Source organism: Neophocaena asiaeorientalis, unplaced genomic scaffold (genome assembly GCF_003031525.2).
Source record: "Neophocaena asiaeorientalis asiaeorientalis breed wild unplaced genomic scaffold, Neophocaena_asiaeorientalis_V1.1 scaffold152, whole genome shotgun sequence".
NCBI lineage: Eukaryota > Metazoa > Chordata > Mammalia > Artiodactyla > Phocoenidae > Neophocaena > Neophocaena asiaeorientalis.
In genome coordinates this window covers 637,912-658,079 of record NW_020185338.1, presented here as the reverse complement: position 1 = coordinate 658,079, position 20,168 = coordinate 637,912, and the positions used below count along the sequence as shown (strand labels likewise).

The 20,168-nt window shown below is 49.0% G+C and overlaps 1 protein-coding gene and 1 pseudogene across 2 annotated transcripts in view; both read left to right on the top strand.

The window, feature by feature from the left end:
- The first annotated feature begins 1,245 nt into the window (after nt 1-1,245).
- LOC112393914 (NADH dehydrogenase [ubiquinone] 1 beta subcomplex subunit 4 pseudogene) lies at nt 1,246-1,709 on the top strand (annotated as a pseudogene). Its single transcript, XR_003002058.1, has one exon. The product of XR_003002058.1 is annotated as an NADH dehydrogenase [ubiquinone] 1 beta subcomplex subunit 4 pseudogene (transcript).
- A 5,510-nt stretch (nt 1,710-7,219) lies between these two features.
- SLC24A4 (solute carrier family 24 member 4) overlaps nt 7,220-20,168 on the top strand; it is a 169,389-nt gene continuing 156,440 nt past the window's right edge. The window contains exons 1-2 of the mRNA XM_024736313.1: nt 7,220-7,327; nt 9,369-9,479. Coding sequence (XP_024592081.1) covers nt 7,249-7,327; nt 9,369-9,479 — 190 coding nt within the window. The 5' untranslated portion in view covers nt 7,220-7,248. The remainder of the gene's footprint in view (nt 7,328-9,368; nt 9,480-20,168) is intronic.

The following is a 20,168-nucleotide window of genomic DNA, read 5'->3' as shown; positions in this document are numbered from 1 at the left end:
TAGCCAGGTGTCTTAGTTCAGGCTGCTATAACACAAATACCCAGATTGGGTGGCTTATAAACAACGGAAATTTATTTCTCAGAGTTCTGAAGGCTGGAAAGTCCAAGATCCTGGTGCCACCAGATTCAGCGTCTGATGGGATCCACTTCCTTGTTCATAGATGGCTGTCTTCTTGCTGTGTCCTCAGAAGGGGAGATGGAGCTCTCTGGGGGGGGTCCCTTTTATAAGGGTGCTAATCCCATCCATGAGGGCCCCACCCTCATGACCTAATCACCTCCCAAAGGCCCCACCTCCTAACACCATCACATTTGACAGTAGGTTTCAACATGTGAATTCTGTAGGGACACAAACATTCAGTCCATACCACCAGGCAAAGGGGGCTTTGGAGGTGGGAAGACTGTTCAAGGAAAATGAAGCAAGGGTCACCTCTGAAGAGCAAGAAAGAGCCTGAAAGAGATTCTGAGTGGCTGGAGCCTGGAGTGAAAGGAAGGGAACAATGAAAGATTGGGCTGGAGGAGCTGGGAGGGTCGGGAGCAGGGTAGAGAGAACACACTTGGCTGCAGCTTGGATAAAATACCAATGCCCAGTTCCTGCCCCCAGGTGGTTTAAAAGCTCCCCAGGTGACTTGAATGTGCAGCCAATGTTGAAAGTACTGATTAGATCATGCAGGATCTTATATGTCAAGCTCGGGAGCTGGAAGTCTAGCTTGAGAGCAGCAGGGAGTCTCTGAAGCTTTTATGGGAGGAAGGGACATGACCGGATTTTCCCTTTTACCCTAGCTGCTGGTTGGAGGAAGGAATGTGATGGAAAGACTGGGGTTAGAGACACTAGTTAAGAAGGCTGCTGAAGGGTGCAGGTGAGGCATGGAGCCAGAGGTGATAATGAGGATGGCAATAAGGGGACAAACCTGAGGCCTGAGTGACGATAGACAGGAAGGAAGTGGGGGAGAGGCAGGAAGACAAGGATCAGCCTCAGATTCCTGACGTGGGGGTCAGAATTCCTGAAAAGACTCCATTTCCAGATACACACTTACGAGTCAGCAGCGGAGAGCAAATAACTCCAGCCAGAGAATTGATGAGCTCTCCTGGGAAGAGGGGTGTAAAGAGAGAAGAAAAGAGGGACTAGAATAGAGGCACAGAGGGCCGAGGGAAGAGCCAGTTGGAGAAGGAATAGAAAAACCATAAGCACACACCGTTAAAAAAGTTAAGGATGTGACTGTTTTAAGAAGGGTGTGTTTAGGCGCAGTTGTGCGCCGGGTCGCCAAGATGTCGTTCCCCAAGTACAAGCCGTCGCACCTGGCGACCCTGCCCACTACCCTCGACCCAGCTGAATACGACATATCTCTGGAAACTCAGAAGGCACAAGCCGAGCGTTTGGCCATAAGATCCCGGCTTAAACGGGAGTACCTGCTTCAGTACAACGACCCCAGCCGTCGTGGGGTCATTGAAGATCCTGCATTGATTCGTTGGACCTATGCAAGACCAGCAAATATCTATCCCAATTTCAGACCCACTCCCAAGACCTCACTTTTAGGAGCTCTGTTTGGAATTGGGCCCCTCCTCTTCTGGTATTATGTTTTCAAAACCGACAGAGATAGGAAAGAAAAACTTATCCGGGAAGGAAAATTGGATCAAACGTTTAACATCTCATATTAAGTCTGGCAATGATGACTATATGTACTGCTGTTTAAATGAATCTATTAATCATTACAAAGTTTGTCTTTCTTAATATGAAAAAAAAAAAAGAAGGGTGTGTTCAAGAGTCTCCAGTTCTGCTGAGATGTCTCCACAGGTCACTGGTAACCTTGACAGTGAAGATGAATGGGACCTTGGGGTGGTGCTGAAGTGATGGTGAGAGGGGGCACCTCCTAACAGGGACAAGTATTTTTTACCTCCTTCACATTGTAACCAAAATGTGTTTATTCATTCATTCTATATATACGTCATTTATTAAGCACCTAATGTGCTGGGCACTGTGTTTCAGAGCTGCAGAAAAGACAGCGGGTCCTTGAGGTCCTCACTGGCCAGGAGGAGACAGATACTCTCTCCCATTTCACAAGACCACGTGATGTAATTGCTATAATGGAGATGCACGTCAGGGGCTTTGGAACAAGCTGGACCAACTCTACCAGGGAGGGGGAAGGGGTGGCCAAGAAAGGTCCCAGAAAGCAAGGAAGTGGGATGAGGTTTGCCCTGGTGTGGTTGTCATGGGGGTTGTCCACTGCAGAGTGCAGAGTTCAGCCTGCAGTGGAAGAAGCACACTTCCAGACCTGCCCATGTTGCTGGGGCCACGTGCCTGGCTTTGGCCAATGAGTGGTGAGCAGCGGTGCGCAGAGCCCAGAGTCCTCAGCTGCCAGCTCAGGACCCTCCAGTGGGCTCTCCTCCCTCTTGCATGGCAAGCAGCAGTATCTGAGACTGTGGCTGTTCCTAAGAACGTGAGTAACTGCCCTCAACACACACCTCTTGATAGACAAGAAATGTAGGGGAGGAAAACTATTTTCCCTCCATCTGTCTTAGGTTCATTGGCTGGGGCCTTGTAAATTAGACCAACAAAGGACAGATTAACAAGAGCAAACCAAACAGAAGTTTGTTCACCTGTGCATTGTGTATACACATGGGATTACCCAGTAATGAATAATTCAAAGGGGTGGTAAGAATTTGGGCTTGTATAGCATTTTAACAAAGTAAAAGTACATCTTTAGAGACGTGAGAAGACGAAGGAAAAAGACTTTGTGCTTCCACGGGTGGCAAATTGTGAGAAGGCAAAAATAAAGGGAGATCAATGGCGGATAAGGGCGAGTTTTAGCAAAGTTTGTAGATAGATTCCTCTGGTGCTGTCCCTGGGCTGATAAGGATCTAGAGTTGTCACCAGTGATTAACTTCTGTCCTTCCTGGCACAGAGCAGAGGGGAATAATCTCTACAGATTTATTTCCTGCATTTAGGCAAATAGGGGACATTTTTCTTGTATTTGCTTCTTATTTGCCTTCAGCGCAAAATAACCCTTATGCCAAAGTAGCACGTTTTGGAGTCGAATATTCTGCTACCCTGAAGCAAACTTTTGTTGTTTTACTGTTTTTTTGTGGTTACCACAGCATAACCTAGCCCAGTGGTTCTCAAAATGTGGTTCCTGGACCAGTAGTATCAGCTTCACCTGGGAACTTGTTAGAAATACAAATTCTCAGGCCCCACCCCGGACTTACTGAAGCTGAAACCCTGGGGTGGGGCTTAGCAATCTGAGTTTTAAGAAGCCCTCCAGGGGATTCTAAAGCATGCTCAAGTTTGAGAACTGCTGCCCTAGGTGGTGCCAACTGATACAGCTATCTGGAAGACACAGCAGGAGGAATTCCAATTCATGGAGAAGGTCGTTTAAGTAAACTCGAAAAAAACCGAGTAAGAAGATGAATTAAATGGTGAGGCTCTTCATGTCATAGGAATGAATATTTAAGAAAAAATATAGTGTACCTATCTCCACAGACTGAGCCTTCCTATCAAAATTTTGAAAACTGGTCATGTGGACAGTCTCCTACTATGTCACATCACAGAAAATACTGTTGCAGAGGGGATGCTCAGAATCCAATGTCACTGAAGCCACAACTAGGCTAACTAAGATAAACCCAGAAATACGCTTTCCATTTGTCTCCATGGCCTTGCTTAGAAAATGCTCCTGGATGCTTTGAATCTGAAAGGTACATAAAATCCAATTCTCTCTTCTGCCGGGTGAGTCATTAGAGCTGCGGCAAAGGCTGTTTGGTAACGGGCAGTATTTAAATGAAGCAAAAAGTACAATTTCAAATGAATTGCTTTTTAAACTGTCAGATAAAAGGAATCCATTTGTGCGTGTGAAATTATTCCAAGGTTCTAACTATTAACTGAGAGCAGGTGAAAGATGTCAAAGAAACGTTCTATTAAAGAGCTGGCTAAATGTTTCAAGACAGACACTTGATGACTCCTTTGGCCGGTTTTGGATTCAGAAATGTCTGTTTTTGCCAGCTCTACATGAGCTCCATGGACAAAAGTTTTAGGAAAATACTAAATCCTAGTAATAAGATGCCATTTTTTAAGCTTCGATACGTTTTTTAAATTATAGTTGATTTATAATGTTGTATTAGTTTCAGGTGTACAGCAAAGTGATTCAGTTGTACATATATGCATATATATACATATATACACACACATATATATGTATATATATATAGACATATATTCTTTTTCAGATTCTTTTCCCTTACAGGTTATTACAATATATTGAGTATAGTTCCCTGTGCTATACAGTAGATCCTTGTTGGTTATCTATTTTATATATAGTGGTGTGCATACGTTTATCCCAAACTCCTAATTTATCCTCCCCCCCACCCCACTTTCCCCTTTGGTAACCATAACTTTGTTTTCTATGTCTCTGGGTCTAATTCTGTCTTGTAGATAAGTTCATTTGTATTACTTTTTTAGATTCCACATATAAGTGATATCATAAAATATTTGTCTTTCTCTGCCTGGCTTTCTTCACTTAGTATGGTAATCTCCAGGTCCATCTGTGTTGCTGCAAATGGCATTATTTCATTTTTTATGGCTGAGTAATATTCCATTGTATAAATATACTACATCTTTTTTATACATTCATTTATCAATGGGCATTTAGGTTGCTTCTATGTCTCGGCTATTGTAAATGTGCTGCAATGAACATTGGGGTGCATGTATAATAAGATGCCATTTTGTTCATTAGAGATGCTTTAACCAGTGTGACCCAAATGCTGTCTTACGGCGGGACAATAGTATATTATCGCTTTAACTTTTTCCTTTGGTGAAAATACAATGCCAAGGGCTCTTGGCTAGCTTTCCAAATGCCCATTTAACACTGTTCTGTGGTCTTTTATTTGTTATTGATAAATAGCAATCCTTGTACAGCCTGGTCAATAAGAAGAAAATTCTTCAAACATATGAAAAGTGCCCCTTTTGGTCACCGGCAGGTATGCTTGGTAGAGGTCACCCATGTAGAGGGAGATCCTCGATGGTAAGGCTGCCCTACAGACAAAACAGAATCCTGAGCTGTTGTACACAAGGGCAACCCCGGCCTTTTCCATTTCATTTCCTCTAGGGGTTTCTACTGCAATTAGTCTCGTGTTCATGCCTTCAGTATCTGTGGGACTACTGAAACAGGACTACTGAAAATAATTAGTGAATCTTCTCCTTCCCCTGGTCCTCCAGGTACCTCTCACCTGTGTCACTATGCTGCCAGGCTAGCACAAGCAAAATTCTCCCTGCTTGGTCAGTCCAAGAGGAACTGTGAAGATGGTGCCCCACTAGAAGCATTGGGACAGATTTGAAAGGGCCGTGCTTCTGACACTTGAACGTGAACACAAATCTCCAGGGGGTCTTGTTAAAAATGCACGTTCTGACTCAGTAGGTCTGAGCTGGAAACTTAGAGCCTGAATTTCTTGCAAGCTCCCAGGCAATGCTTATGCTGCTGTGGACCACATTTTCAGTAGTGATGAAATAACACACATTCTGCAAAAACAGTGACTTTTAGAACTGACCCTATTAAACAGGCATTTATCTAAGGGTCTGGCTCCCCTTTGCTTTGGGGTTCCTTGAAGCCAGGAACTGGATCTTACACATTTTTTGGTTGTTTTGTTCTCTGGCTGGCACTTGGCATTAATCCCGCACACAGTGGGTGTGTACTTATTTAATTAAACAGAGCTGGCCTTGTTCCAAAAAGGATTTTAAGCGGACTAAACCCCTAGCAGGCCCTAACTAGGCTTGATGAGTTGGCCAGGGAAGGAAATCATTCCCAGGGTAGTCACAAACCCTCTGGGCTGAGGTCCTTCCGCTAAAGGTCCCCAACACCTGCTTGCACCTGGATTACAACTCAGCTGCTGCTCTTCTGAAATTCTCCCTCCTGCCCCATTTTTAAAGTGGTTTACACTAGAGAGCCGATCAGAGAAAAGGAGGAAAAACAAAACAAAACAAAACCCAGAAAGCCCCGTGGGGCGCAGAACTCTCGGGTTTCTCTCTGCCGGGTCTCCAGCTTTGTGCAGGTCGGCGTAGCGCCCCGCCGCCGGCTCCACAGCCCGCCCCGAGAGCCCCGGAGGAGCCGGCCCTGGGGGCGCGGGCGCTCGTCGGCTTGGTGCAAGCCTGTTTGTTAGCTCTGCTCGAGCAATTAATCTTCTCGTGCATCTCCCGCCCCGGGGGCGGGGGTCGTGGGGGCCTCGGGTCGCCTCGGGGGTCGTGCAGAGCCCGGACTAGAGCGATCGCTCTACAGAAACCCTTGTTCCCAGAGTCCCTCCGGTGCCATAACCCGTTCCTCTCTGCAGCAGCCTCGGAGGGTTAGAGAAGGGCTTGTTTCGGCTCCATAGGGGCGGTGGGGAGAGAAAAAGGGAGAAGGAGGATGATTGTGTGGGTCAGTGGTTGAGCCTCACAGGGGAAGGGAGGAGCGCCCGGGCGAGTGCGCCCTAGGGGAGGAGTACACGTGCTGGGGAGGCGGGGGGTGGGGGGTGAGAGGCGGGCAGGAGGGGAGGAGAAGGGAGGCGAGAGCTGTTGGGGGGAGGCGCCACGGCCTCGCAGACGCAGGCGCCGGCAGCCGGAGAGAAAGTTCCCGGGGAGAGCTCGCCCCCGGAGGGCCGTCGTCGAGGCTGCTCGAGGCGAGGGGTTGCTGGTCCCGCGCGTCCCGCCTGCCTCCCCATCTGAGCGCACTGGGCCGCCGGGGCTCGGCTCGCCGGGAAGCAGGGAAACATCGCTGGCCGGCGGCCACCGCCAAACTTGGAGGGGGAGGATGCTGCGAGTGCGAGCGGCGGCGCGGGGCGCGGGGGCACACTGAGTGCTACCGGGGCTGCGGCCGGGCGAGGGCGCCGAGGCTGAGCGGGCAGGTAAGGGGCACCAGCGCCAGGACTGCGCCAGCCCTGCGAGCCAGGGCCGCCAGCGCCACCGTGCCGGCGTCGCCTCCTCGCCACGGAGCCACGGTGAGCGGAGCGCGCACGCCGCGCGCGGGACTCTGAGCTCCGGCCGCGCCGCGCGCCTGCACCTCCTCTCTCCCCTCTGGGCTTCCCAGCCGAGCTCGCCCGCGGGCCATGAGGCTTTGGCCCGTAGCCCCTCGCCTCTGAGCCTCGCGTTGCCCGCTCCAGTCCACGCCGCTCCGCCACAGATAGCACTTCGGCCAGTGGGGCTCCCCATCCTCTGCCAGAGACTGCATCCAGGCGCTCCGGGATGGCGCTCCGCGGCCCCCCGCGGCCGCGCAAAGTTCGCAGGAGACGAGAGATGCTGTGGCAGCAAGTTGGCTTCGTGTGCGCGATTTTGGCGCTGGTGTGCTGTGCGTCTGGCCTCTTTGGCAGATGGGGTAGGTACTGGTGCGGGCCTGCCCCGGGAGTTGGGGGGCTTGGGCTGGAAAGCCGCGGGGCAGCTCCGAGAGGTCTTCCTTTCCTTCCCAGTCAGGTTGGCCCCAAGGGTTCATCCAGTCCCTTACCCACCAGGCAGGTAGAGCGCACCCAGGAGAGCTGATATCGACTCTCTGAGCTGTGGTGCCTGTTCCCCTGAGCTGCGCGCGGGCCCTGGGGCCTCAGAACGCGGCTGCAGGTCTGTGTTACTAAGGCGAAAGCCTGAACCACTGGCCCCCTCGGCGCCAGAGTTCTGTCCCTGGGGTGCCCAGGGAGTGTGGGCAGCGCAGCGGCGGGATCCAGGTGTGGATTCTCTTGGACTGGGGCGGACGAGACTAAGTGGACCAATTTCCATTTTGCAGAGCGGAGAAGGTTGTTCTCCGTGTCCCTCGAAAACCCAGATTCTGAGGCTGGGAACTGAACCTCAGCGCTCCCCTCGCCCCTGCCAAAGGGGCGCCCTGGGTGTCCCGACGCGTCCTCTCCAAACCCTAAAAATGTGGGCAGTCTGTCCCCTCGGGAGGTTGCTGCTATGTTTCAGCATCGCTTCTCAACTCCTCTTAATCTCCGCGGGACCAGCTTGTGCCTGGAACCACTATCCGCACTCCTTCATCCAAGGAGAGACTGAGGGATTTGGGAGTTGCTTAGGATATACAAATTTAAGATGGAGAGAAAAAGAAACTTACGAAAAATATGTTTAGGGAAGGGAGTGGCGGATGTGAGCCTAGGTGGAAGCTTCAGAAGACATTCAGGTGGCTAACATTCCCATTTTTAGTTGGATGCTGTGGACCTTCTAGTATTGTTTTTTTAGTATTCTATTTTAATTTTGAATGTCCTCTAGAAACTATTTAAAAAAAATTTTAATTGAAGTATAGTTGATTTATAATGTGTTAGTTTCAGCTGTACAGCAAAGTGATTCGGTTATACATATATGTGTGTGTATATACATATGTATATATGCTTTTTTCCCAATTACTGTCTAACATTTTAAAAAATGAAAGAAATGGCATGATTTAGCAACTTGGACATGGGGAATAAAGCAGATGGTACCTTCTTGAGCAGTTAGGGACAATTTAGAGAGGTTCATATTGATAAAAATCAGGTGGAACTTGACTTCTCTTTAATACTGGCTTTCAAAACCCAAACTATGTGATTTGAGGATAAAAGGTCAAAAACTGGCCCTTCCCAACAGAAATCCAGAAAGGTGATTTGAACACCTTAGTACCTGGTGCTTTGCAATTGGGCAAGTTAGTGTGTGTTCTCCCTCAATTACAAGAAATAACAAAATACCTAGAGGCTCCTAGATGTCCGCATTATAGAAGAGGTATTATTATCCAGCTGAAGTCGTATGCACATCAGGAGAGGTAAATAAATACTTTAAAGGTCTTAAAGTGAGAATCATTTTTATTTGCTGGATCAGGAAGGCCTTTAGGAGTTTAACTGCGCTTGGTCATCGGCATCCATACCAGTGATCTCCCTTGTTACTCAATATGGCCCTTGGACCAACAGAATCAGTGTCACCTGGGAGCTTGTTAGTGTGGAATCTTGGGTTGTGGGCCAGACCTACTGAATCAGAATCTGCATTTTGACAAGGTTCCCAGGTGACTTGTGCGCACATTCAAGGGTGATAAGCTGCGGGCCAGCCCCCATCAGCTTTCTCCACCTGTTCGCTGACTTTATCCTGTTTACTGGCTAAGAACTTCATGGTCACCTATCTAAACCCTTTGTTGCACCTGTGAAGGGCTGAGACTGGAGCAATCTTGGCCAAGGTCAGATCACATGCTGACCACTCTGGGACTAGAAACAATGAACTAGATCTAGGAAGCAGATTACTGTAGGTGAGCAGGTGATACTGTGCTTCCAGTCATTGTATCGCTCCCTACAGATGGCTCTAAATAATCAAACAGGGCTGTTGCTGACATAGCTAGATACAGGCGTGTAAGGCCATTGGGAGAATGCAGGCGCCATGTTGATCTAATGGTGTTTGTGACTTATTTTCCAATCCAGGGCACAAAACAGCTTCTGCTGGCAAACATGTTTTACCAGACACATGGAGAAGTAGAAGGCTGATGGCACCAGTGAATGGGACTCAGACAGCTAAGAACTGCACAGATCCGGGTAAGAGATAGATTCTTCCCCTAAGGCATTTGGCAGGGTCTGGAGTTGGTGCCTATGTGGACAATTATAGCCAGAGCTGAGAAAAGGTGGTTTTGTGACCCTGAGTAGGAAAGGGTAGCTATAAGGTGTTGAAAGGTAACGTACAGACGTTAATCCTTCGTGCTGCTAAGCAACTCCAGTACTTTCTTCATCCAACAACTGAAAAGATCGCATTTCAGAGTTTGAAATTCTCATTTTTTGTTCTCACCATGCTCCCAAAGGCTCAGTGTTCCGCCCCAGCTCCCGCAATTTTGTTTGCCTGGGTGTCTTCGTTTTCTTTCCCTTTTGCCCTCTGTGTCCATCTGATGGAGCTTCAGGGACACAAACCCTGCTGCTCTGGCAGAGGGCACTTTGGGATGACTCACCAGGGTCGTACCATCCAGGGTCGCTGCAGGGGTGGGACACGCTGGGCTGCTGGGGTCCCTTCTCTGGAAGAGGAGTTCCAGGTAGCATTGCAGCCTGGTAGATGGGTTCTGCTCGCCCTGGGAGGTGGTTCAGTGGGCCTCTTCAGACCTCTCCAGGCGGTCAGAGGCGGTAGGGACCCAGTGATGACATCTCGTCTGTTCTCCTGCCACATGCAGGCTTTGCTTAAATGGGTGCAGATTTCTTCTCAGAACCTGTACGGGCCAGTGAATGGAAGCTGCCCGGGCCTCACACAGGCCAGTCCTAGGTTTTAGCTCTGGTTCCCTAACTTGTGGGTCTTTGTGAGAGGGACTCAGTGGGACGATGCGTTCAAAAGCTCTTTGGGAGCTGTGAGGTTTTATTTTCTTATTTTTTAAAATTTAAGTAGAGTTAATTTACAGGGTTGTGTTTCACGTGTACAGCAGAGTGACTCAGTTATACATATATATCTGTTTTTCAGATTCTTTTCCATTATAGGTTATTACAAGATACTGAGTATAGTTCCCTGTGCTGTACAGTAGGGCCTTGTTGTTTACCTATTTTATGTACAGTAATGTATGTATCTGTTAATCCCAGACTCCTAATTTACCCCCACCCCGCTATCCCCTTTGGTGACCATAAATTTGTTTTCTATGTCTGTGAGTCTATTTCTGTTTTGGAACTAAGTTCATTTGTGTCATTTTTGAAGATTCCACATTTAAGTGATACCACATATTTGTCTTTGACTTACTTCACTTGATATGATCATCTCTGGGTCCATCCATGTTGCTGCAAATGGCATTATTTGATTCTTTTTTTATGGCTGAGTAATACTCCATTGTGTATATATACCACATCTTCTTTATCCATTTACCTGTTGGTAGACCTTTAGGCTGCTTCCATGTCTTGGCTCTTGTAAATATGTGCTGCTATGAACACTGGGGTGCGTGTATCATTTCGATTTATGATTTTATCCAGATCAGTGCCCAGGAGTGGGACTACAGGATCATATGGTAGCTCTATTTTTAGTTTTTTAAGGAACCTCCATATTGTTCTCCATAGTGGCTGCACCAGTTTACATTCCCACCAACAGTGTAGGAGGTGGGAATGTAAATTCCCTCCTAAAAATTCCTTTTCCTGCAGACCCTATGAGGTTTTACTGTAGATGGGTACTACTTGGCTTTTCTATGAAGTTGCCGGGAAAGTCAATCTTTTTAGGTGTCTGTTTTCTCACCCGTAATATGGGCAGAATAGTACTTGGCCTCCTACTCCAGGGTTGTTGGAAGAACCTGGTAAGGCTCTGCATGGGGCTGTGTGCAAAAGGAACTAGAAACCCAGGCCAAGGGACCAGGTTAGGATGGCAGTCTTCCCATGTCTTATTTTCATAGGCAGGTCTTATCTGCATTTTACAGGTCGGAAAACATCTAGGGAGGAGACACGAGTCACTCAAAGTCATGAACCTTACAAGCGGGGAAGCTGGCACTGGAACCTAGGCCTGTGGGTATGAAATGTTTGGTTAGTTCCATGCACTGAAGGAGGCCGGGGCCCTCCCTCAGAGCCTGTCTTCTACACCATCAACTTCCCTTCCCTCAAGGTGCCGTCTGAGAAGTCCATTTGGGACACGGAGGTTTTGGTAAACCTCTAAACGGTTCATCCTCTGCTTGATGGGATGGGACTGGGTGAACTTGCAGAGAAGCAGCTGGGATTCCCATTAAACTCCCATCTGTCTTGGTGACCCAGTGAACAGTGGTGCCCGTCCTGTCTTTTCACCTCCTCCAGCATATTCTTCCATCAGCCAGAAGTGGCCAGTGCATTGCAGGACTAAGCCATGAACATGTATAAGGCCAGGAACTATGGGTCCATCCTCTCTAGGCACTTGAGAGGCTAAAATTAGCACCATCCATGAAAGGAAGACTTAGCTACTCTGGGTAAAGAATCAGGGTGAGTGCATTTTTGACTGGTTTCTAGCTCATTGATGGCCTCATCGTGGGCCGGCTGTGTCCTCGTCCTGTGACTCCTGTCCCACGTAGTCTGGGCACATCGGCTTAGACGGGGCCCCGTTCTTAGGATAGAGTCTTCTATGCCCCATTGTTGCCCTTGTCTCTTCAGTATACTGTCTGATCAGAAATTATTCCACTAACTATGGAGCAGTCAGTCCTATTTGGCAGGAAGGACTGGTCTTGTCCCCCTTGTGGAGAGGGAAGCAGGGAAACTGCAAAATGTTTAACAGTAAGTAATACTTGAATTATCCTTTGTGTTGACTGTTTCTGGGATAGGGTCCTGCACATAGAGAGGGCTCAGTAAATATTGGTCAAGTGATGGAATGAAAGGGCATTTTTGAATATTAAACACTTTAATTCTTCGTGTTTATGCAAAGATGAGGAACACGAGGCTCCAAAGTTGAGTGACTTCCCAAGATCTCTTGGCTGGCAGGAGCATCCCTTGGTCATCTGACTCTGGATCTCATGACCTCCCTGCTCCAGTGAACCTGCCCCCGCTCTCCTCCCAGCCCAGGCGGGACTGAAGCCTGACTCCCCTTCCAGCCTCCTTGTCCCTGGACCACGAGACTATCCAGTCTCCTTTCCATTTCGCAAGTGTGTAGCGCACACCTGCTGTTGTGTGTCCAGCCCTGCAGTGGACACTTGGTGGGGAGCAGAAGCAAGTATAAGAGGCCGCCCTTGTCATCAAGCAGCTCACAGTCAAGCAGAGAGGACAGAGTCCTGACACAGGAGGACTGCACAGGTCCCCCAGGCAGCAGCCCCACGGGGCTCGGAGGACAGTAAGTGACCCGATGCAGTTCTTTGGAGTCTTAGCGTCTAGATGAGGCAGGCCTCTGCTGCAGTGACAGAAAACCTCCCCAAATTGGGTTTAGCAAAAAAGGGAATTTATTGGCTTAGTCACTGAAAGCATGAGGTCAAAGGTGAAGTGTTGAGACTCAGTTTCTGTCTCTGGGCTCAGATGTCAGCCGGTGTGGGGAGGTGGTGACCACAGCTCTGGCTTTATGTCCTCCCAGACCCAAAAATGCTGGGGGAGAGTGCTGGTGGCTGAGGCAGTTCTGCAGAAGCCCCGAGGTTCGGGTGGCGTGGCTTGGGTCACATGACTTCCCTAAGCCAATTGCTTGGCCAGGGGAGTGTTGGGTCTGGACTGGCTTAGACGTGAGTCACAGGCTCTGCCTCTGGAGGGAGGGGACGGAAGCATCCTCCTCCAGCCCCCAACTCTGCCTGGGAGTCAGCTGGGGATGGGCAGTTTCAGGAGGTGGCCCTCAATGCTTTATAACCGTCCTGTTCTGGGGCTGCTGCTGTGACAACGGTGGACCAGAGCTCCCTTCCCGTTAGAGTGTCAGGGGGGTGACAGGGTGGCAGCCAATGGCTGCCGTCTTTTCTACAGTTACAGGAGTCACCCATAAAGAACCCCAAGGTTCTTACATCCCCTGAAGCTTCTGCTCTGCATCGCTCTCCTCCAGCTAGAGGGCCCCCATCCTGATCTACCAGATGAGGTCTTTCAGGGACGTGGGAAGATGAGGCTTGAAGAATTTCCTGCTGTGTCAGCTCCCAGAGCTGAAGCATCGCCCACAGTAGGTGTTCAACAAACGTTAGTTCACGTTTCCATAAGAACCTCCAGGGAGGGACCACGTCTTATTTGCTGCTCTTATTCGCCTGTCAGAGAAGTATTTAGCTTCGTTTCCTAAAAACACGAATGGGATCCTTCTCTAGTCATCCCTTAAGACTTGAGGTGGAAAGTGGGCTCTTTATTCAGCCTGGGGTCATTTCTCCAGATCTTGGTGGTGTTTCCATCTCATTATTTGTGCTTCAGTGTAAGTGCCCCCCTGACCGCATCACGTTACCCTATGTTATTTTTATGACATGTATCTCCATCTAAAATAATTTACTTATTCATCATCTGTCTCCCCTTGAGGGCTACCTTGCTCACTGCTCTATGCCCAGAAGAGTGATTCTTAATCCTGGCCACACATTCAAATCACTGAAGCACTTTTGCAATGCCCAGGACCCAACCCTGGAGTGTCTGATTGCCTTCGTCTGGGGCTGGGGCCTGGAAATCAGTACTTGTTCAGAGCTCCCCAGCTGCTTCCAAGTTGAAGCCAGGGTTGATGCTTGCTGGACTGGAGCCGGGCTGCTCAGCATGGTTGGCATCACCTGGGAGCTTGTTAGGAATGCAGAGTCTCAGGCCCCAGACCTACCACAGAATCAGAGTCTGCATCCTAATGAGATCCCCGGGACAGCTTCCATGCCCACCAAAGGCTGGGAGGCACTGGGCTAGAACAGTGCCTGACACTTCGTAGGCTTTCAGCAAGTATTTGAATGTTGAATGAAGGCTAACACTTGGTTTAACATAGTGATTTTCTTGAAGACTGGTTTGGTTTCTTTTTCTAAATGTAGGGAAGCTAAAAAAAAAAAAAAAAAAAAAAGACTTTTCCATACCCTTCAGTGGTCAAAATTGGAGTTTGATTTTAGTCTTATTTTTCTATTTTTATCTTCCTCCAGAGGCAGTGGGTCCTTCCCTACAAAATGCATGAAATAGGAATGAGGGGCAGTGACTTTGAACCCCATGGGAACTGTCTTAGTTCAGGCTGCCAGAACAAAAAATTACAGACCGGGTGGCTTAAACAGCAGACATTTATTTCTCACAGTTCGGGGGGCTGGGAAGCCCAAGATCAAGGTGTTGGCTAGTTCCATTCCTGGCTTGCAGACGGCTGCCTTCTTGCTGTGTGCCCACGTGGTGGCGAGAGAACTGGAGCTCTGGTTTCTCTCCCTCTTCTCATAAGGGTGCTAATCCTGTCTTAGGGACTCCACCCTCATAACCTCAAATAAACCTAAAGACCTCACCTCCAAACACCATCACATCAGGGGGTTAGGGCTTCAACATAGGAATTTCAGAGAGACACAAACCTTCAGTCCATATCAGGACCCAAAGGGTTTCCACACGTTTCTTGGTGGTGACACTGGAGTGTTTGAAGACAGTTGAGGGTGGAACCGGTGATTCTCACCCCTAGCCCGCAGGTGAGAAGCACCTGGGAGGCTCTGAAAGATACAGATGTCTGAGCCTGGCTCTGACCTGTGAGGTCCGAACCAGTGATGGACACCTTCTGTGGCTGACATTTGGAGCTTCTGGGAACCATGCTCTCCCCCTGCCCCCGCCCCCAGTCTTCTAAGATGGGCCCCTTCTTGTGACTGTCACCTCCCACTGGCCTTTCCTGATCACCCAACCCAAAGTGGCCTTCTATGTCACTGGTTCTCTTGGTTTAGGTTTTAACAGGCACTAAACCTATCCATTGTTATACTGTTTGTTTGCCTCCCTCAACTAGGATATAAAAGGCGAGCCTCGTTTGCTTTTTAAAACCATAATAGTGCTTCAGTGTTTCCTTTTGTAAAGTGAGGGTGGCAAGCAGGGTGATAATTGCATTTATTTCATAGGGTTGTTAGAATTAAATAAGTTTATACCCATCAAGCACTTACACGCATACATGTTCACACATTCGCTCCCGTTTTCATTATTATTTTTTTATCTGCTTAGCCCAGAGATGACACAGTGCCCATGTATTGTAGGTACTAGAAAACTACTTGTCAATTGAATTTTATGAGGACAAGTAAACATCTTGACACACATTGTTTGTTTTCTGTGAATACATTTCTTTTCTTTTTTTTTTTTTTTTTAACCTTTTTGGAGATTTGGGATGCTGGAGGATGGCATACCTTGCAGAACTTGCCTCTGAATAGAAAAACTGGTTCTTGTCTCTTGACAGTTAGGTGGTGGTTTACCTTTTGGCTTCCTAGCTGGGGTGGGAATGCCTTCCCCCGTTCTTACACTGCCTTTTCCTACACGGTTGAGATTGAGTCCGTGGTCCTGCCCCTACCGTGTCACCCCATTCATTTAGGTGCCCAGCATCCTGTACCTCATGTTTGAAAGGGGAGAGAGGAGGTCGGTTCCCTCCATTGACACTGGAGGAATTTGCTTTGTCATGTTTGGTTTTGCTGCTTTTCAAATATGTCTTTTGAAAGGCCTGGTGGCTATGTATCTTCGCTTGAGCCGCCATGACAAAATACCATAGACTGGGGGGCATAAAACAGAAATGTATTTTCTCACAGTTCTGGAGGCTGGAAGTCTGAGATCAGGGTGCCAGTAGGATCAGGCTCTGGTGAGGACTCTCTTACTGGCTTGTGTGTGTCCTTACGTGGCAGGAGAGAGTGAGTGAGAACAAGCCTCTGCTGGCCCTTCTTATAAGGCCACTAACTCCATCAGGCCCAAAGCTCACCTTCGTGACCCCGTCTAACCCGAGGGACTTCCCAGAGGCCCCATCTCCAGATGCATTACTTTGGGGGGTTAGTGCTTCAACATAGGAATTTTGTGGGGATGGATTCAGTCCATAATAGTGTCCACAGAGGGAAGGCCGGGGCAAGGAGGGCTGACAGAGAGGTGCTTGAGAGGCATCTGAAGTTGAAGGTGGTTGCTAGATTTTCAGGAGAGCAGAGCTGTGGGATCACGTGCTAGGTGGAGGATCTTTTGTGGTCAGCCTGGCTCTGATCTATTCTTCCTTTTTGTTCCATGCCAAGGCTGAGGTACAGACCACAGGGAGAGGGGACGGGGTGGTGGAGGCTGGTGCAGGTGTAAGAGCCTGCACATAGGAGCCAGCGTTGAGGCTGGGCCGGGAAGACATGAGATCCCTGAGCGGGTGCCCGTTGCAGTGGGTCTCTGTAGGCGCCCGTGTGTGGGGAGCAGAGGTGCAGAAAGTACATCAGGCCGGGTGGGTGTGGAGGTGAGCTGGTATCGGCGATGACGCGAAGTGTCTGCATTCTGAACGAACGTCTGTTCAGAGGCTGCTTCAAGGCACACATCCCAAGTTTGCAAGTTGTTATGTGAAAGCAAGCGCTGCGTTGGAAAAGCAAGAATTGAACTTATCCCTGTGGGCAGGGAGATCACAGATGAGTTACTGTCCCAGATGACAGAGCTGGAGTTCCAGCGGGGAGGGGCTTTCCTGGGCAGGGCAACCTCCAAAGCAGCCGGGTGGCTCCTTGGGGCAAGTGTCACCGTCCACCTTGGAACAGCGATAGGCTGGCAGAGCCACAAACCTGATCACAAGTACAGGCCAAGGAAGACAGCACCCTGGCATCAGTGCGATCACTCCTGGCGTTTTTGGGGTGGTGGGAGTGGGGATGTTAATACAGTGGGTCAGGTGGCTTGGGGGCCAAAGGTCTGGGTTCTAGTATTGGCTCTGCCAAGATCCTGCTCGGCATTTGGGGTCGATCTTTCCCCCCCATCCCCCCTCCCTCCCTTCCCTGCAGCCCCTCTCCCTCCCCACTCTCTGTCTCTCTCACACAAATACCTCCCCAGACGAGATTACATAGGATAAGTACAAAGACTCCCGGCAGCCACGCAATACCCTGGCTCAGTGTGCACCAGCTCTTTCCTTCTTGGCGATGGCGGCTTGTCATGGGGAAGGCAGACGTGTGGAACTGTGTCCCAGCTCATCGTTACTGGCCAGCCACATGACCTGTAGCGAGTTACATAATCTCTCTAAGCCTCAGGTTTTCTCTGTTGTAAAATGAGGGTAGCCGCATTTCCTACCTGTCTCATAGGGCTGCTGCAAGCCTTAAATCCCATGCTGAATTGAAGTATTGAAGGGTACCTGGCACATCACTGTAATCATGGCTAACACCAGCGTACTGTAGGCAGGTGCTGTTCTAGGTGCTTTCTGTGTATTAACTTACTTGCTCCTCATAACAGCCCTTTGGGTAGGTGCTATTAGTGTCCTCATTTTGCAGATAAGGACAAGGAGACTCAGGTTAAGTAACCAGTCCAAGGTCACCTAGCCAGCAAGAAGAGACAGGTGTATGGTGGGGGCAGGGAGAGAGAGAATTAACGGACTTTATTTTTAGAGTAGTTTTAGGTTTACAGAAAAATGGAGGGGAAAATAGATTTCCTATATTACTTCCCCTCTTCCCAGCTTCCCCTGTTAATACCTTGCATTCCTGTGGTACATTTTTTGCGGTTGATGAGCCAATACTGACACATTATTATTAACCAAAGTCCATAGTTTACATCAGGAGTCACTCTTTGTGTTGTACATTCTGAGTTTTGGTAGATGTATAGTGACGTGTATCCACCGTAACAGTATCATACGGAACAGTTTCACCGCCCTAAACATCTTCTGTGGAACCAAGGTTTTTAATTTGGATGGTGTGAATTGTGCGCCTATACCCTTATCCATAATTATGAATAAACAGGGTGGAAAAAGACAGTTTAGAGATGAGGACTTCCGTTGCAGTTCCAGACTCCATCACTGTCTGGGTGCCCCCTGAGGAACAGGGAATGCCTATCCATTGTAACAGCAAACACCTGTGTGGGCTCCACTTCTTGGTATGTTTCTAATACCGATTTGCTTGTAATCAAAAGTTTTGTTGTTGTTGTTTTGCCTTTTTTGCCTTATCCAAACTATCGGGGCCCTTTGCTAGCAATCTCGCCTCCTTGCCGGGCCATCTGACTTCCAGATTCTCCACTCTTGACGCCATGCGGGCCTCCCGCAATCCAGAGAGCGCCCGCTCGGCTTCCTCCTGAACTCTGGGGATCGTTCCTCCCGAGTTAAAAATGGAAATCATTAAGCATTGCCATGTGCTGCCTTGCATGGAAGAGATCCAGCCGTGCAGCTCAACAGCAAAGTCAAATGCTTGAAAAGCGTGGTTTTTTAAAATTATTATTAAACGTTGTCCATTATGAAGAGGCCATTGGAGCATAGCATTTTACGAAAAAAGAAGAAAAATAAGTGTGCTGGAATAATCTACAGTTTCTCCTGAAAGGACAGTGGGTGTCCCCCTTGGGAAAGGAACAGAAGGTCACTGTGTGGCCAAGAAGCAAAGGAGCCCTCTGCCCAGGCTTGTCCCCTTGCACATGGGAAAGTGCCACCAGTTTCTGGGTCCACGGCTCCCTTTGGTAAGTCAGCACAGGACGGGGCTTCAGCTCTGGGTCTCATGTAATTGCGTGAGAAATTAATTGCAATGTGCATTTCTTGACTGGCTACACAGCCTGTACTGTACTAGGCTCTGAAGCTGGAAGGGACCCAGTCTCTGCTGTCAGGGTGTGTGCACTGCACAGGGGAGACGGGGGCTGAAATAACAGACAGAGTCACCTATGGCAGATACCTCCAGAGGAAAGAGCGACGTGGTTCAGGGCAAGGGTGCCCTCCCGGGAGGAGGTGACATCTGAGCCCACCCTGCAAGGGTAGGAGGTGGCAGCGGAAGGACATTCTAAAGCAGAGGGCTCAGTGCATAGAAAAGCGCTGACTGAGAAATCACAGCGGCATCTCCTACCTGAGCAGTGCTTACTAGCAACCATGCGTGGTGCTCATTGGCTGTCCAAGGGGAGAGAGAAAACAAACACTTCCTGAGATTACCATGCATAATAGTTAAGTAATTAGGCTTTGGGGATTTAGCACGGAGTCAGTGCTCAACCAGGGCTAGGTTGAATCAGATTACTTTTTTTTTTTTTAAAGCAGACGGAGGTAGGGCTGGGCAGTATGCTGGGGCTGTCCAGGATGAAGTTGGTAAACTGGCTCACATTGCCCCTGCCCCAAGCCACAATTAAGGCAGTCACCCCAATTCACAGGTTGTGCTGGGCCCAGAGCAGGTTGTAGTTAAGCTAATAGAAATATTTGCTAGTCTTTCTGCACTAGGCTGTGAGCTCCTTGAGAACACAGCTGTGTCCCCTGCATCTTTGGCTCTAGGACTGAGGCCGGAGTCAGGCATAAACTCAGCTTGCAGCAAATAGTGGCTGGATGGACAGAGGCCCTCGTTCTACCCTTCGGGGAGCTGCGGCCCCCGAAAGCAGCTACTGTCTGCCTGGCTGTCACCCCATGCCTCTTGATGCTTGGGGACAGATCCAGACACCCAGCCAGGAGGAATTAAGAGTTAAGAACTCAGGGGTTAAGAACATGGACTCTGGAGTCAAACTGCCTGGTTTCCGATCCTGCCTCTGTCCTTAGTAGTTACGTGACCTTGAACTAGTTACTTTATCTTCTAACCTCAGGGAAGGGGCAGGGTTTGTTTTGTTCACTGATATAGCCCAAACTCTGGAACGGCACTGTGCACTGTGCGCGCGCGCGTGCGTGTGTGTGTGTGTGTGTGTGTGTGTGTGTGTGTGTGTGTGTGTAGTAGGTGTATAGAAGCCCATACAGCACCTTCCTCACGGGGTTGTATGTGCTAAGTGTGTCAATCTATATAATGGGCTTACAAGAGGGCCTGGCACAGAGCAAGCACTATA